Source organism: Diadema antillarum, unplaced genomic scaffold (assembly GCF_040938485.1).
Source record: "Diadema antillarum isolate AM-2024a unplaced genomic scaffold, OU_Dant_1.0 seq00001377_RagTag, whole genome shotgun sequence".
NCBI classification, from domain to species: Eukaryota; Metazoa; Echinodermata; class Echinoidea; order Diadematoida; family Diadematidae; genus Diadema; species Diadema antillarum.
This window is the reverse complement of record NW_027272137.1, coordinates 1,180,606-1,197,121: the sequence shown is the minus strand read 5'-3', so window position 1 is coordinate 1,197,121 and position 16,516 is coordinate 1,180,606. Positions and strand designations below refer to the sequence as shown.

The 16,516-nt window shown below is 38.1% G+C and overlaps 1 protein-coding gene across 1 annotated transcript; it reads left to right on the top strand.

Moving 5' to 3' along the window:
• Positions 1-4,860: 4,860 nt before the first annotated feature.
• On the top strand, positions 4,861-7,631 carry LOC139708838 (xyloside xylosyltransferase 1-like). Its single transcript, XM_071620797.1, has 2 exons — positions 4,861-5,932; positions 6,827-7,631. Exons 1-2 carry the CDS (start codon positions 5,165-5,167, stop codon positions 7,499-7,501), a joined length of 1,443 nt encoding a protein of 480 aa, XP_071476898.1. The 5' UTR covers positions 4,861-5,164; the 3' UTR covers positions 7,502-7,631.
• The last annotated feature ends 8,885 nt before the right edge of the window (positions 7,632-16,516 follow it).

The following is a 16,516-nucleotide window of genomic DNA, read 5'->3' as shown; positions in this document are numbered from 1 at the left end:
ATGAGAGAGAGAGTGCAGTGGGAAAGGTAGAGATATCGGAGCAGAGAGGGGGATTGTATAGGAGAGAGAGGGAGAGAAAAGTTGAGCTGCTACAGTACAGGGTTAGGGTTAGGTAGGGTTATATTTGTGTACGGACACGCAGCGGTGGGGCTTTATTTTATGAGTATGCCAATTACTGTAAAACAAGGAATGTACGTTCCCGTGCATTTTAATTTCGCGAATTTTGCAAGCGCCAAGAATACGCAAGATTCACGAAATTAAAATGCACATGAAATTTCTTATCTGCACTAGTTTGTATATGCATTGAACGCAAGTGGCAATTCGCGAAAATTTCATGCCACGAAAAAGGCCGTCGGCTCCAATTCGCGAAAATTTCGTGCCGCGAATATATCATGTTTTACAGTACTCTGTACGAGTAGCCCGACCAGACGCTGTTAATACGCTGTGCGGCTACGTAACGTAGTTACAGCGACTGGGCTGTGCTGTGTATAGTTCAGTTCGGGAAACCCACTCACAAGGGGGGCCCCTCCTTATAAGTAACCCGTCCCCCTTATAAGTAACCCCGTCCCCCTTATAAGTAACCCCCGGGGCACCCCTTATAAGGAGTCTCCACGCTTTTTTGCAATGCAACGCGAAAATGAAAGGACTGCGGCATAGTTACTCACGAAATTTGAGCAAAATCGGTTTGAGGCATCATATTTAAAATCATGGATTTAAATGCGATGTCAAACGACCCATGCGAATGCTGAAATAGGAGCGATTACTGGCGTGAGTGTTGCCAGGCGCGGCGGCGCGGCAATGCTTGAGTGCAGACGTGGCGACTGAGTTGTACTTGTGAAGCTTTATGGACATAATCAAGCGAATTGCCGCAGTCCTTTCATTTTCGCGTTGCATTGCAAAAAAGCGTGGAGACTCCTTATAAGGGGTGCCCCGGGGGTTACTTATAAGGGGGACGGGGTTACTTATAAGGGGGACGGGTTACTTATAAGGAGGGGCCCCCCTTGTGAGTGGGTTTCCCGAACTGAGTTAGGACTGTACGAGCTGAAATTTTCGCGTACAGATATTTTTGCGAATCGCTACATGGAGGACATTTTCGCGTGTTGTTAATTTCGCGGTTGCGAGCCGAGGGCCTAGCCCTAGCTATCTCAACTTAGCTATTAGCGCCTTGTTATTTTCGCCTAACTACACGCAGCCGCTGTCGTGAAGCGACAGCGGCTGCACGTCTATTCCTTCGCAGACGTTGTTATTTTTCAGCGGTGGGTGTACGTTTCCTTCATGAATATCTTTATTAACCGTGGAAAACTAAAATTTAAGGAATCCCTGTAATCTATGATAATCATTCAATAATCGGTATGCGATTTTTTGTTTAATTACGTCAAAAACTCACCGAAGGAAAAGATGCCACCGCACACTTTATTCCGAAAAATTCAACAATTGAATACTGTAGTAGTAGACACTGCCACTGGATACCAACAAACGCCGAATTCAACTCAACCATCAGGAAAATACGCTGTAGGTGAGTGGTAAAAATTATCTTACTCTTAAAATCAAACAAAATAAAAGGCATTTTATGTGATTTTGCCGTCAATAGTGACGGTCGTTTACAACGTTTAAACACTATGTCAGACATAGCTGTGCACTTCGCACAGCGGCACAGCGGTCTGGTCAGGCTAGGCTGAAACATGATAGAGCATATGTGGGACTACACGACGCTCGCTCTACACCGTATGTACGAGAGATCGAATCATGATCGATTGAGTTGTAGCTGAGGGGACGTTTTATCCTAAAATTTGGCAGGAACTAAAAGGTAACAGCACTTTAACAGCTACAATCAACATTCAAAGTTTACTCGTCAGTTAAAATCGTATTCGTCTCTGCATCGCCCAAGCGCTGGTATGGTAATTCTTACCTACTCCTCGCCACTTCGTCGTGCTCTCACTCGCGTTTGTTCGTTTGTATTATGATTGCGTGTAAAATGCAAAATAAAGGGGCCGCAGAATTGCAATGTTGTGATTGGTCAGCTGAGTGGAGCATGATAACAACTCGTTGCATACGGTCGACTTGCGAGTGAAAATGACTACCAGAGTAGTATATAACATTGTCTGTCACAATTTTGACAGGTATTTATCTACTTATTATGAAAATGGAATACAATTATTGACTTAAATTAGGGGGGTATATTATTCCGTGACAGTGAATAGATTCTATCTGTGAGTGTATGATGTATCAGTTATGAATCGAAGAGACTTCAACAATAAAAGCTACAAGTATGTGTATTCTTTCGTTTAGCTTTCTACGTACCAGCTGATGCAGGGATTATCCTTCAAGGTTTCAAGGTTTCTAGAAAGAGATACACTTGTATCTGTATATTATATCGTTCTGTAGAACAATGATAGCTCACAATTGTAACGCAACTTAGAGGAAGAGTTGGTACAAAAGGTCATTTTGTGTGTGGGGGGATTTTTTTCTTGATCGAAACAAAAAAGTTAAAACATCACAGCATGACTGGCAATAAGAATGAATAATGGAAACAGAAAAAGAAGGCAAGACAGGTTCCAAAAACGATTAAAGTAAAGCAACATTGTATAATAAAATATGCAGAAATGTTCAACAACTATAGACCTAGAGAGTGTAGTCCTAATGTACATTATTTGAGAAACAGCTTCATGAAGTCCCACATATTGACACCTATGGTATTGGCATTAAAAAAAAAAAAAAAAAATCTTCATGTGCACTTATCGCGGAGTGAACACGTTCGGATTCCCAGTTATTGTGCTCTAAAAACAAAAACGAGTGAAAATATTCACTCTAAAAGGAGTAAGTACAAAAAAGAGTGAATTTAAAGTGAAGTTGGGGTGAATTTTGAGTGAAAATGTTCATTTTCACTCGTTTTAGAGTTAATATCTCAGGGATCACTCCAAAATCTTCGAGTGATCCTTGAGGTCATTCCAAAATGAGTGAAAATAAACATTTTCGGTCAAAATTCACTCCAACTTTACTCTAAATCATTATTCTTGTATTCACTCCTTTAAGAGTGAATATTTTCACTCGATATTTCAAGAGAGTGGACTTGTGACTTATATAGCTGACGGAGAGGCTATTACAATTAATGTTCTCACCCAGATCATAAGATTAGTCAGAAATTTTACAGAATTATAGCGAAACGACTGGAGGAATCACATTCTCCGTCAGATTAAAAAAAAAAAATCTCACAATCATTGAATGTGAATAACAAGAAAAAGAATGAAGCAAAAGATATCACATGGCTGCAGTTAGGAGAACTGATGTACAAGGGAGTCAATAGTCAATAGTCAATGGAGAGTCAGTAGATCTCTACTTCATGGCCGCCACCACGTTTCCAAAAGTAGGGGCCCACTTCTAGGTTTCATCAGCAGAAAATCAGAAAAAAATGAATAAATAATTAAAAATGATATAAAATAAAAATGCCTTCAGCTCGACTTTGGGTTCCACTTAAAAAAAAATAAGAAAAGAAAAGTGGGGGTGTCAAAATGGTGCCACCCTATATATTCCTAGATACGGGTTCAAACAAAAAGTGGGGGCCAAACCCCCCACCCCGTAACCCTGGTTCTGCCGACCCTGTACTTATACTTCAGTACCCTATCTGATGGTGAATTTTTTACAGCGGAAGTCGATTTTAACAACATAAATCAAATATGTTATAAATAAAATATTTATATCTTTGAAAAAAACAAATAATTTTCAAAATTCTGTTCAGTTTACATGTGTTGGAAGCAAGATATCCACGCCCGATGTGCTTTATAGATGCTAGTAACTTTCAACTTTTATATTTTCTATCACAGTGTGTTGTACTTGGATCGCGTGAAAAATCAATAAATGAAAAGTTGTATTGAATTGTCACGTCACCTCCTCTCTTCTCCATCATTAATAGGTGCACGCACTGAGTTGAGTGCCCAACTCAACGAAATCTAGCTCTTAAATATAAAAAGAAAAAAGTCGGAGGACAATTTGTATATTACACCCATGAATATATCCAAACGGACATCATAAGAATTTAGAGCCTCCCCGTCTGAGCGGAGGAGAGGAGGGGAAGGGAAGGGCCAGTATAGGGCAGGGGTGCTATGGACCCCCAACCCCCCCCCCCCCCCCCCCCACTTCTCCTTAAAGGGTATGTACAGTTCTGGTTGAGGTGAGGATTTAGCTTTTAACATTTTGCGAGATATTCAGAAACCACTCTATGAGATGTCAAAGAGCATGCAATTCTAAGGGTATCAAAAGTTTATTTGATGAAAATCGGTTTTGAAGTGGCTAAGATATCCAAAAATAAAGTTGGGGCATGTAGTCTTTTATTATTATCACTTTTTTGGATATATCAGCCATTTGAAAACCAATTTTCATCAAATAAATGCTTAAAATTACATGCTCTTTCATATTTCACAAGAGGTTTCTCATTATCTCACTTAGGAATGTAAAATACATGAATCCCCACCTTAACCAGTACTGTACAGCCCCTTTAAAAACGAATACAGTATAGGTACAATAATTACAGTTGTCTATATTCCTATTCACTCCGGGACAGGTACAATAATTACAGTTGTCTATATTCCTATTCACTCCGGGACAGGAGTGGCCACGCCCAACAGAAGACACCGGCACCTAGCTGTACTGTAACAGCAGGTGCCACGGTCCAGGGATCACCTCCTCCCTGCACGGCCATAGTCATAGCAAAGCTACACGGAGGGACCGGTGTCTTCGTATCGTACACGTATTCAATGTATTACATGTGTCACTGTGTATGAAGTTATCAACGCTACAACCGCGCTGAGAGCGCTTACTCCGTGCCTGCTACTATATCTTCAAACTACACAACGGACACGGTTTCCTATCCTGTGGGCGAATATTGAGGCAGGCAAACTCAGGAAGATTACCCTCCCGTTACCGGCTGTCTAATGTGTTTGTTATTGCCAGAATTTTGCGTTTACAGCTGTACCTGGTCTGAAAGGGGTAACCCCCGACCCCTTGCTTGGAATCGCTCACGCTACACGGTACAACCGGTACTGCGTACAATTACGTGCCCTGGACCCTTGCATGGAATTTGTGTAATAACTCGGCCTAGTTGCTTGGCAAAACTGCGGGAGGACATTTTAGTTCATATTCTATCGTTCTCAAGTATTCTGGTGATCCAATGCGACGAGTAAAGGCAGCTAGTGGGGAGGAGAAAGCTCCTGCTTCCGAGAAATCTAACCAAGGTCAAGGAGTAGGGACAGTTGCTGTTGAGGAGGAAAAGAACATGCATTACGCCAGCGCGTCAAAAGCTCGGGAGCGGGATCGCGTCCGAGCGGGACCCTGGAGCAGGGGGCGACGTGGTGTGTTCGGGCCGTGCCTGTCATCCAAAGTGTCGAAACTACTGGTTGTCGTTGCCCTAGCTTTTGCTTTGTACTGTTTTCTGAAGAGTAGAGGGTATTTAGACCAGATGAACAGTGAACATAAGTCATCTGGAATATCTGACGTTCATAAAGATTGGAGAAATAGCGGTAATTCTCAAATCAATCAAGATGATGTAAAGAAGAATGGGTTTGAAGCTAATCTTCCCAACAAAGATGCTGTACCTGTGGCAGCAGAGGTTAAGGGAGAAATACCCAGTGAAGATGCGGACGATGAACCATGGAATTCAGAGGCTGATGATGTCAACAGACCGGATGACAAAAATACTGATAATGGAGAGCCTGCAAGAAGCCAGGACATCTTCAAATACCACATTCTTCATACACTGACCAACACTCATAAGATGCCACATCTCAAAACACGTTTTGAAGTTTGCATGAAGTCCATACTGAAGACTTCTTCTGTGGATCTTTTGTTCTTTTTTGTAGTTGACCAGCAGAGCAAGTCATATCTTGAGTCAGCTCTACAAGAAATCACCAATCTTAACATTGCCAAATCAAAATTTCAGGTAGGTTGCATGATGTACTTACATTGTATGTGCAATTGTAGGCTTTTGATTTTACAATGCATTTACATGTAGGCCTATCTACATGTATGTATTTCTATCAGTTTGACAAATTGTTTATATTCTGATCAAAGCTTAAAGCCTTGTATTATACTTGTAATCAGCACAGAAAACTGGCATTCATGGAGAATGTATAAAATTTTAACTAGTCTCATTGTGGGAGTTCAAGCATATTGTTTTTTGTCTTAAATACCATATGCAGTATTATTGTACTTCCAGCTGCATTCTAAACGAGAAAGAGCATTTTGTTTCAGGATTATCAAGTTCCACTGGTATGAGAAAGTCCTGATGATAATTTCTTTATAGATCTGTTTTTAACATTATATTCAAATGAAAAAACACTCGGTCCCCTCTTCAGAGTATTAAAGTGATGTACCATTTGGACCAAGGGACTTTGTAAACAAAATGAAACATTTATTCTAGAATGTTAAAGTGTACAACAACAACAAAAAAGATTGTGAATGTCATGCATGTGAAGTTTAAATTGCAATGGAAGTACAGCTGCATACGGAGCATTTAATCTCTCAATGCAGATTTGTTGATTGATGTGATTTGACACTGATGCCAGAATTAAATGTAATGTTCACTGTTACCTGCAGTTTACTGGCACTTCTGTAGTAGCAGGTCTGGCTCAGTATCTCTTCATTAATGTGAGGCTGCCTTTTGCTTTAGCCTTTAGTGAATACCTGTTACATGAAATAATGTTCACATTGATAATTTCATGCATCCTGCATGTGCAGTGTACATACTACTTTAGCTCTAGGGAAGGGGAATTTACAAAGTATGTATACTTTAATTCATTGCAAGGTGCACTTCTTTTGACATTTCTTTATCCAGTTCATTTTCATGGACATTGATGACCTCGCCAAGGAACTGGCTCCACTAGTTGAGATGATGCAGAGTAAGATACAAGGAAAGCATCCATACTACATGGAGTCTATCTTCTTCCTTTCCACCATGCTCCATGAGAACCTCCTCCCTGACTATGTAAACCGCATCATCATGCTGGATACTGACCTCAAGTTTATGTCGGATATCAAGGAGCTCTTCGATCACTTTGACCGTTTCCAAGGTGACAACATCATTGGCATTGCCCACGAGCAGCAGCCTGTCTATCGCCACATCTTCTCATTATACCGTTCTCAAAATAGGGGCACACTTGTGGGTGCTCCACCACCGGATGGTCTGACTGGATTCAACAGTGGTGTGCTTCTCCTCAATCTCGATAAGATGCGTGCAAGTAAACATTTGAAGCAATTCTTGACACCAGATGTTATTGTTTCAGTCAGAGATAAATATCACTTTCGAGGCCATCTGGGTGATCAAGATTTCTATACGCTAGTGTCCATGGAAAAAGAGGATTTGTTTTATGTGCTTCCTTGTTCATGGAACAAGCAGCTCTGTCAGTGGTGGAAGAACAAAGGCTATGATGATGTGTGGGATCAATATTTTGAATGCAAGGGGAAAATCCATATTTACCATGGCAACTGCAATACACCTATTCCATACTGATGAAGGTGGCATTTATGGCAAAACAAACAGTGCATAACAAGGACTTCAAGGCTAAGTTCTACTTTATATACATGTGAATTAAAAAAATGCAGCATTGTTAGAGCACACTGGCTAGTCAAAACCTGAGAAAAACCGGACAATATGTCAAAAGTGATGATTTTTTTTTAAGTTTCTGCGCAATCACTTTTGATGAGAAGACTTCTACAGTTTATGATGTTGCATTATAGATCGATATGACTATAAAGAAAATATAAAGAGAATTTCACAAAATTTAATTCATTGAAAAAAGTTCACATTCTATTGATGTGTCACTGACGTACAGTATGTTAGGGATAGTCATAGGCAATTCAAGTGCTCTTTTATTATGCATAAAAAGTGGAAATATTATGTTGAATTTTCTTTATATTTTCTTTAAATCGTTCTGCGCATTTGATATTACAAAATGTAGTTAGTCTTCTCGTCCAGCGATGGCGGCACTGAAACTTCACAAATTCATAACTTTTGAACGGATTGTCCAATTGTCCTCAAACTTTCACTCATGTGCTCTACTACAACTTGTAGAAATATTATTGCTACATTTTCTCCTTCCACATGTATAATTATAAGGTAAACATGACTTTAACCCGTTGAGGACTAGTCCCGAGTATACTCTGGTAGGTGTCTATGGGAAATGGGTGTTGTAGCGAAATCAGTTCATCCTCAACGGGTTTAGGAATAGTCCAAATGCCTTCCTTTATCAGAGACTGCAAAGGAAGTTGCCAAGAAAAACTGACATGATTATGCAATCACATACTATTCACTTTTTTGTGAATAAGAAAGATATTGTATCATAATAGAAAATATGCTTCAATATAGAATTTCACATTCCAGTCTTGTCATTGTTTATGAGTCATAGGGTAGCTCACATTCACATGGCCGGCATAATACAGAGTACGAGGTAAGAACCTGCCTGTAGCACACATAAAGATTGATTATCAGTGGTGAAGGGCACACTGTAGCCATTGATTATCAATGATGGCACAATGTAACTTTGCTTATCAATGATGGCACACTGTAACTTTTTATCATCAATGATGATACACTGTAGCCCTTGATTATCAGTGATGGTACACTGTACACTGTAGTTCTTGATTATCAATTATGGCACACTGTAGCCCTTGATTATTATCAATGATAGCACACTGTAGCCCTTGATTATCAATGATGGTACTCTGTAGCCCTCTTTGTGTGTTTCTCAGAGTGGATACTGAATTTATCTCATTATAGACATTTGGTGTAAGAATGGTTTATTCATTTATCTTTTTCAATTAAAAAGCATAATCAATCCACAGGGATAGCTGTAAGCATTGTATGAGCTGAAAAAGACTTTTAATTCTTAAGATTTTCTAATCTTCAAATCCCCCTAGAAAGTGCTGCAGGGGGATGTTTCATAAAGCATTTCGTAAAGTTACGAACAACTTAAGAATGACTGGTGATCAGTTATGATGTGCTATACTTATCAGAATTTCAGTAATTCAGCATAAGAACTGATCACCAGTCGTTCTTAGTCGTTCGGAACTTTAAGAACAGCTTTATGAATCACCCCCCCCCCCCCCCCCCCCCCCGGGATGTAGAAGGTACAGTGTATAGTGAGTGCATGGAGCTACATGGTGTGTGTGTGTGTGTGTGTGTGTGTTTGCGTCTCTCTCTCTCTCTCTCTCTCTCTCTCTCTCTATCTCATGAGGAAGAGAGAGTAGATCTAGTACTAGCATTTAAAACAAGAAAGTCTACAACAATGTACATCTTGATTCCACGTTTGGAGAATGTACGTAAAACAATAAATGGCATTGTAGTTTGCAGTATTACAATGTGCATACATGTAGCGAACTACAATTGAAATAGTGTCAGCATAAAGTATGTTGTACCTTTGTGACTAATATTACTCATTTCTGTCATTACCCATCTGAAATTGTGTCACATCAAGTTGAATTATCCTTCTGGTTTATGCCAGGTTCAAGTGTGTACGTGTTTGTCACACACAAACACACTGCTATAGCTTCTGACCATCCGAGCATTGAGAATTTAGGGTTTCTGGGACAAACACTGAACTAGGGCTTTCTATAGCTCAGTCGGTAGAGCACCGGGCTAGCAATGCAGAGATCTCGGGTTCGAATCCCGATGGAATCCCATTTTCTTTGCTCAACTTTTCCACTAATGAATAATATTCATTTCTGGTCAGTTTTTCTGTTTGCGTTTGTTACACAGTCTAATTTCATGCACTTCATATGCATCCGTATGAATCCTTATGAATCCATCTTAGAGCAAAAAAAAATTGACAGTCTCTGCAGGTACATTTGTATATGTATGTATTCCTAAGCTATGTTTTATCATTACGGAGCCAAAAAGAGGCTGCATCAGCCAGATGTTCGGAAGTGCAGCATCTGTAAAGGTGCTCATTCCCACTGAAATACTGTAAAAGTGGACATTTGCACATGAGTAATTTTTTGCTCTTGGCTTTGTGAAATGTTGCTTGTTTGTTTTTTGTTTTTTGTTTTTTTTTTCTGGAGGAACAAAATACAATCTAAGATTAATGAAACAAGCAAAAAATTAGTATTTCTATTATCGCTGTAGTTTCATGTCAAGGAAAATGTATGAAAATTTCCACAAGGTGAAAATTTTGCAGTATGTTGATGGCTGGTGTGAGCAGAGGACATAAATTTGTGTCAACTGAGTCTTTGTACATTTTGGTTGATAAGGAACTTTGAAGATGTCTATATGGATGGTGTGTGCTACCAGCTATGTAGTATACATTCTTAACTTTCAAAGTGCTCAAATTTGTGATTATGATATTCCACAAATCCATGCTAATACTGTCATTTCCTACGTGGTTGTTTCAAAATTAAATAATCACAACAACGTATTATGTCTCCATTTAAAAGATCAAAATTATGACTTTCATTATCATTTATTACGTTGTATATTTATTTGTGTTATGGGTAGCACTATTTTTGCATTTGCTTTTATTTTCCTCATATTAATGCATTCATCAGGGATTGCACAACATTTTTAAGTGCGCATGTGTGTGTGTGTGTGTGTGATTGAGTGGGAGGTGGTCAAGGGGCAATGGTATGCAATATCCCTGCCATTTTAAAGGGATGATACAGTTTCGGCTGAGATGGGGCAACAGTTTTTCTAACATTTTTATTCCTCCACCACGAAGTGTCGCCAGGGATATTATGTTTTTGGTTGTCTGTCCATCTGTCCGTCCTTCTGTCTGCCCGTCCATAATTAATTTTGTGGACAGCGTATCAAAAAAAAAAATGTTACAGCTAGCGTCCTATTGAATCTTGGCATGTGTATGTATGAGTGGGCAAAGTTGTGCCTATCATTTTTTGGGTGCATATGCTCAAGGTCAAAAATGTCAAGGTCAAATGCTCAAAGTGTCATTATCTCCCCCATATCTATGCAGTGCATGAAGATATTTTCTTGAAACGTAGTGGAGGTCAAAGGTCAAGTGAAAATGTTAAAATGTCACTTTTTTCTCCATATCTCTCAAAAATGGTTCAAGGTATCTTCATGGAACTTTATAGTACATATGCATTAACTGACTGGCAGTGACTATCTAGGGAATTTAGGGTTCAAGGGTCAAAGGTCAGGGTCAACTCCTCAAAATTTCACTATTTCCCTCTTATCCATGCAATACCTGTAGGATTTTTCTTGAAACTTGGTGTATGCATGTATTACTTAATAGAGATTCTCTTGGAATTTTCTCCAAAATTTTCTTGCCAAAAGGTCAAAGGTCAAGTGAAAGTGCTAAATTTCATTTCTTCCTTACTTATAAAAGGGTCAGCAGTCAGATAAAAATCCTCAAATCCCCAAATACTTATACACTCTTAAACAATATAACCATTTATCCAATTCAACCTACATACATGTTCAAGGAAAGTGAACATGCAACACATTGGTGACAAACCTGTCATTTTGATATTTTGTTAATTATGTGAAACTGTAATCACACATTGTCAAGACATTGTACATAGACCTGTTAGGAGAACCATGCATTATGGCGGAGGCAAACCAGTCACCATAGTGACATTTCTAGTTTAATGATGGATTTTGGAGAAAACGAGAAACCTCCTATTAAATATTAAGGAGCATATTATTTTAAGAAGAATCCAAAGTTTATTTGACAAAAATTGGTTTTTAAATGGCTGAGATATCCAGAATAAAGAAATCCTAATAAAAGGTGGGACTCACCTTTTATCTCGAGGAAAGCTTTGTATATCTTTATTTTTGTTATCTCAGCCATTTCAAAACCGATTTCCATTAAATAGATTTTGAATTCCTTTTAGAATTGTATACTCTTTAAACATTTCATAAAGTGGTTTTTAAGTTTCTTGCAAAAATTTAAATTTTGAATCCTCACCTCGACCAATACTATGCCATCCCCTTTTATGTACCGGTATACATAGTTCCTCAATCTCTTCAGAAACTTTGTTTTTCTTTCTTTCTTTCTTTCTTTTTTTTTTTGGGGGGGGGGGGAGGGTTGTTGGTTCTTAGCATTTGTAGCTTCCCTTCCTTTTATCAAACAAAAGATTGTGGACTTAGTCATTTCATTGGTCACCTCCATGCCCTTGATATTGTGTACTTCATACTAGTAACTATAATGCATAAACTGGGTAATGTTTGGTAAAGGCTGAAGCATGTTTGGTGTGTTACTCAGGGCTTTCCCTCGGGACCAAGGTTTGTATCCCCATGGAGATAAGACATGTTACTTCAATAGACTAAATATCACATTAATCAGTTTTTGACACAGCATTATGTAATCAATAAAGAACATGTGCAAATGTATAATTACATATCACTGAACTGAAATGCTACAAATGAGGTAATTGTATCTCCTGTCAATGCAATCAGTGTGATCATGTTGTAAGATTACCATTGTAGCTGTGTTGTCGTGAGATGTACATAATTTTGTTTTCATGTACATGTAATAGATTTGAATCACATGATCTTATATTTGTGTAAAGTCACTGAGAAAAACCGTTTTAGCATAAGGCACAGCTACCCTATTGAAACAACACAGATGAATAAATGAATGATGAATATATTTTTGGCTATTCTTGCAGTGCAGATACACTTTGAATACCTACATAAGCTGAAGCTATGCATGATTCCTTTGTTTCTATAAAAACTGGTCAAAAACAGTGTAGACTGTGTGATAAATCTATTGCAATGTTGTAAACTTACATTGTGTAATCTATAATTGAACATTATACATGTAATACATTTTGCTCGATTGATTTAAAGCAACAGCATAGGTTACAAATTGACAAAGATTACAGTTGTAAGTAATGATTTCTGTACTGAATTTCTCTCCCTTGTCTTATCATGAGTAAACATTCAAGGCTAAAATCATCATAGTTATACTGTGCTGTATATCTACTGCAGTGTGTACAATGGTTGTATTACAATTGTATTTAATCACAAGAAGATGGGGTGGTGTTGGAAAGTGTGTAAGTTTTTTTCCGTAAAATCACCTTGAAGTTAAAACAGAAAACTTGGCTTTTCATTTGTGAGGGAAGGTTAGTGTTCATACTTAAGATCTAGAAACTTACAAACTTATTATGACAGGACCTTCTTTGGAAAAAATGGTAATATTTAATGATATACAGTAGCGATGTTTCCAATGTTGATACAGGCTCCAGTGCAGTGAAGCAATAAAGGAATAATTTCTCCACTACTGAAATGAATTGTTGATATCATTGTTGAATGCTCTTTTATTTCTCAGGTATGTAAACCAGCTTATTTTTTCATTAGTCAGTCCCATGTCCTCAAGATGGTGTTACTGAACAACTACATTGGTTCGTTCATTCATTTAGGCTGAAAATCGCCAAAAAAAAGTAGATTTGTGACGGTTATTTTGCTTTTCAACGACTAATACTCTTTCTTTCCCCCCCCCCCCCCCCCCCCCGTGCCTGTTATTACAGATTGTACAGTATCTTGGTATTTTTGTAAGAGTGACAAATTATCTGAATGGGGGAAATTTATATATTTTGTTGGGGGACGGAGTGGGGTCGTAATCGTTATCTCAGTAACATTTGTTTCTCTCGAACATTGCATTTCAATCTGCGAGCAGTATTCAGCCATACGATGCTCCTGAAATGCAGTGGCTGTTCAGTGTCTTTCACGATGAATAGCTTGGTGTCTAGATCTTTGACGTGTACGCTACTGGCCTCTTTCTCTTTTTCCTGGTCTTTCGTGTGTGGGATATTAATTATAGATGTAGGCCTGTTTCAATACAATTCTTGTTTGTAGTTTCCCAATTTAAGTGAAAAGCGTAATACAGTTGTATTGTGTAAGTATTCTTTTACATATTTGAAAGTAATAAATATGACGTCTTTTTTTATTCTGAACAGTGATGGATGTGTATTGACCCGTGTTTGAGAGCACTGAAAACTCCTATCCTTAAATAGAAGTACAGAAGTGATATATGGTGCTATGTTATTTGACGAATCAAACATCAGTGAAAAAAAAATCATCAGATACATGTCGTGAAAAAGACATATTGCATACAAATACACTGTATACAGCATTAAGGCAATTGTGACTCTAGCACAATCGAGCCTGTAGGAAAGAATATTTCATGTCTTAATTCGACCATTTCACAACCCAAAATGTCATCGTCTATTTCATGTCCAACCCATTTAAAACATCTTTGAGTGATCCCTGAGGTCACTCCAAAATTGATGAAAATAAACATTTTCACACAAAATTCGTTACAGTTTCACTCTAAGCTCACTCTTTGCTGTTATTCACTCCTTCAAGATTTAACATTTTCACTCGTGTTGATTTTTAATGGGGTTTTTTTGTGGGTTTTTTGTTTGCTTGTTTGTTTGTTTTTAATAGAGAGTAACATGGTGCATCAATGTTGACAATATCGGAACTGGCCATCAACAAACACTCCTGCTAGTTCTGCACAACGAAAATTACGGCGACATTCCAACTTGAACTGGCTTATGTGACGTATAGCAGGGTTCGGATGCCGGGGTCCGTGTTTATGATTATGTGCAATATTGTCATGTGGTCGTCAAACAGTGAATTAGATAGTGCATGTTAGACACGAGTGTGCCTGTGGGTATGAACGAGTCAATTTTAAATCAGAACATAGTTTGTAGCCCTTAGGGCCTATAGCCCGCCTCCTGACCTTCAACACTTTCCTAATTATCCAGTTGGTTTTTTTTTATTGTCCTTGTCAGTATTGTCGATATGCTTTTTGTAAATCTTTGTCTGTGTTTTAATGGAAGTGTTCGATAAAGAACATGAACTTTAAGATCCAGGGTTCACCCATCGATCCTGTAAACGCGCTCTGAATGGCATTAAAACCATCTACATCTATAATTTCAGCTATAGAAATGCATTTTACCACCACCGTCATGCAACTTCATACAAGTCATCAAATCTAACAACATTCAGCCACAAACTCCCGATTTGTGCAGCGCCTTTCAAGCAAGAGACACAGAAATAATGTATTCCAACAAACCTTTATTCAACACCTACAAAATTTTACGTTTACAAACAAACAAACACGAAATGAACATCCGTTATTATGCGGGTAACAAACATTGCACAAAGACGTAATTACATATGAAAATACAAAGCTGTCGAAAACACCTAACTTGCATTCTGTCTTATCTGAATAGGCCTGAGTTTATTCTCGTGGAGGACAAATTCACAGGTACACTGACTTGGATTGACCTTATGCTTTGAAGTACAACATGGGGTTGGGTTTTTTTTTTTTCTGTGAAAAAAAAACAAAACACAAACAAAGTGAACAGTTCCGCATGAGATGTTCCGGCTTTTTTTTTTTCTATCCTTAACATTCGAGACTCGGAAAATTTTGAAGAAAAAAAGTCTACATTTCCGCCAGGAAAAGGGAAATTAAACGTTCATCCGGTCGATGTATACAACATTGATAAACAGATTTCTATAAAAAGACGCGAGGTGTATTGCGAACTAGTGTAAACTTGCCCAAAGAACTGTATACTACCCCATGTAGAATCACTTCTCATGCTCACATCGGCTCAGATTTCATAAATTTTTTGCGACTTTGATCAACTTTATTAACTGGTTTTCTGTCTACGTGAATAACAATTCAGATATATGACGAGAATGAACGCAGAGGGGAACTTTATCATGCTATATTTTCTTGATTGGGATCATGTGAGAAGAGTCCAAGAAAGATTGCAATCACATCTAATAACAGTTTCTGTAAAAACTCTGATTTCTGTAAATATCACATATGAACTCCTGTAAAAAAAGTATCTTGTTTTAATGAATACTGAATAAGAAATCAAATAACATCGGTCTTTTATTTTTTAAGATTGTGCGTCTATTTGTATGTGTTTATTTTTGAATAAATACTAGTCAATTGTATATGATTCATATTGATATTCATATAAATATTCAACCATTTGAAGACATGTCTTTGCAATCTTCTATTCAATGTTTACTATCATGAAGTAGGTCTTTTATTGTGAGATACACACTAATTTGCCAAGTCGTACTAAAAAGATTGGAAGCCGATTTTAACGTTATCAATCACAGGATATGAAAGTTATGACAGGACTACTGATCATCATCCCGACACAAGGTGATTAGCATTCCAAGTGATGTGTGCATGGGCTGTATGCATGCCGGTCAGTGCCAGCATGGCGATAGCTTAGTATTCATAGTTTACACTGAATTTGGTCAAATTTTACGGAAATGAATACCCGAAGTGTTTCCAAGCATATAACATGCTGCTAAATGTCTAACATTACATAATTATTTTCTTTACCCATTTCGTCAGCAGCATTCTTCTTCTATTTGCGGAACGGCTGTTCTTCTTCAGTTTTTGCCCAGTACCATGATTATCTCAATGTTTTGTAGTCAGTTTAATCCTCTTAGATAGATTTACGTTCCTGGAGATAGTATAATTTATATACAGATAGATAACTTTCCACAGATCAGACAATACGGCAGGTAAAAAGGCGG

Excerpts from the sequence above, each read along its gene's own strand:
- LOC139708838 (XM_071620797.1), top strand. The coding sequence starts at position 5,165 with ATGCGACGAGTAAAGGCAGCTAGTGGGGAGGAGAAAGCTCCTGCTTCC. Across the intron at positions 5,933-6,826 it reads TTGCCAAATCAAAATTTCAG|TTCATTTTCATGGACATTGA; the intron begins GTAGGTTGCATG and ends TTCTTTATCCAG.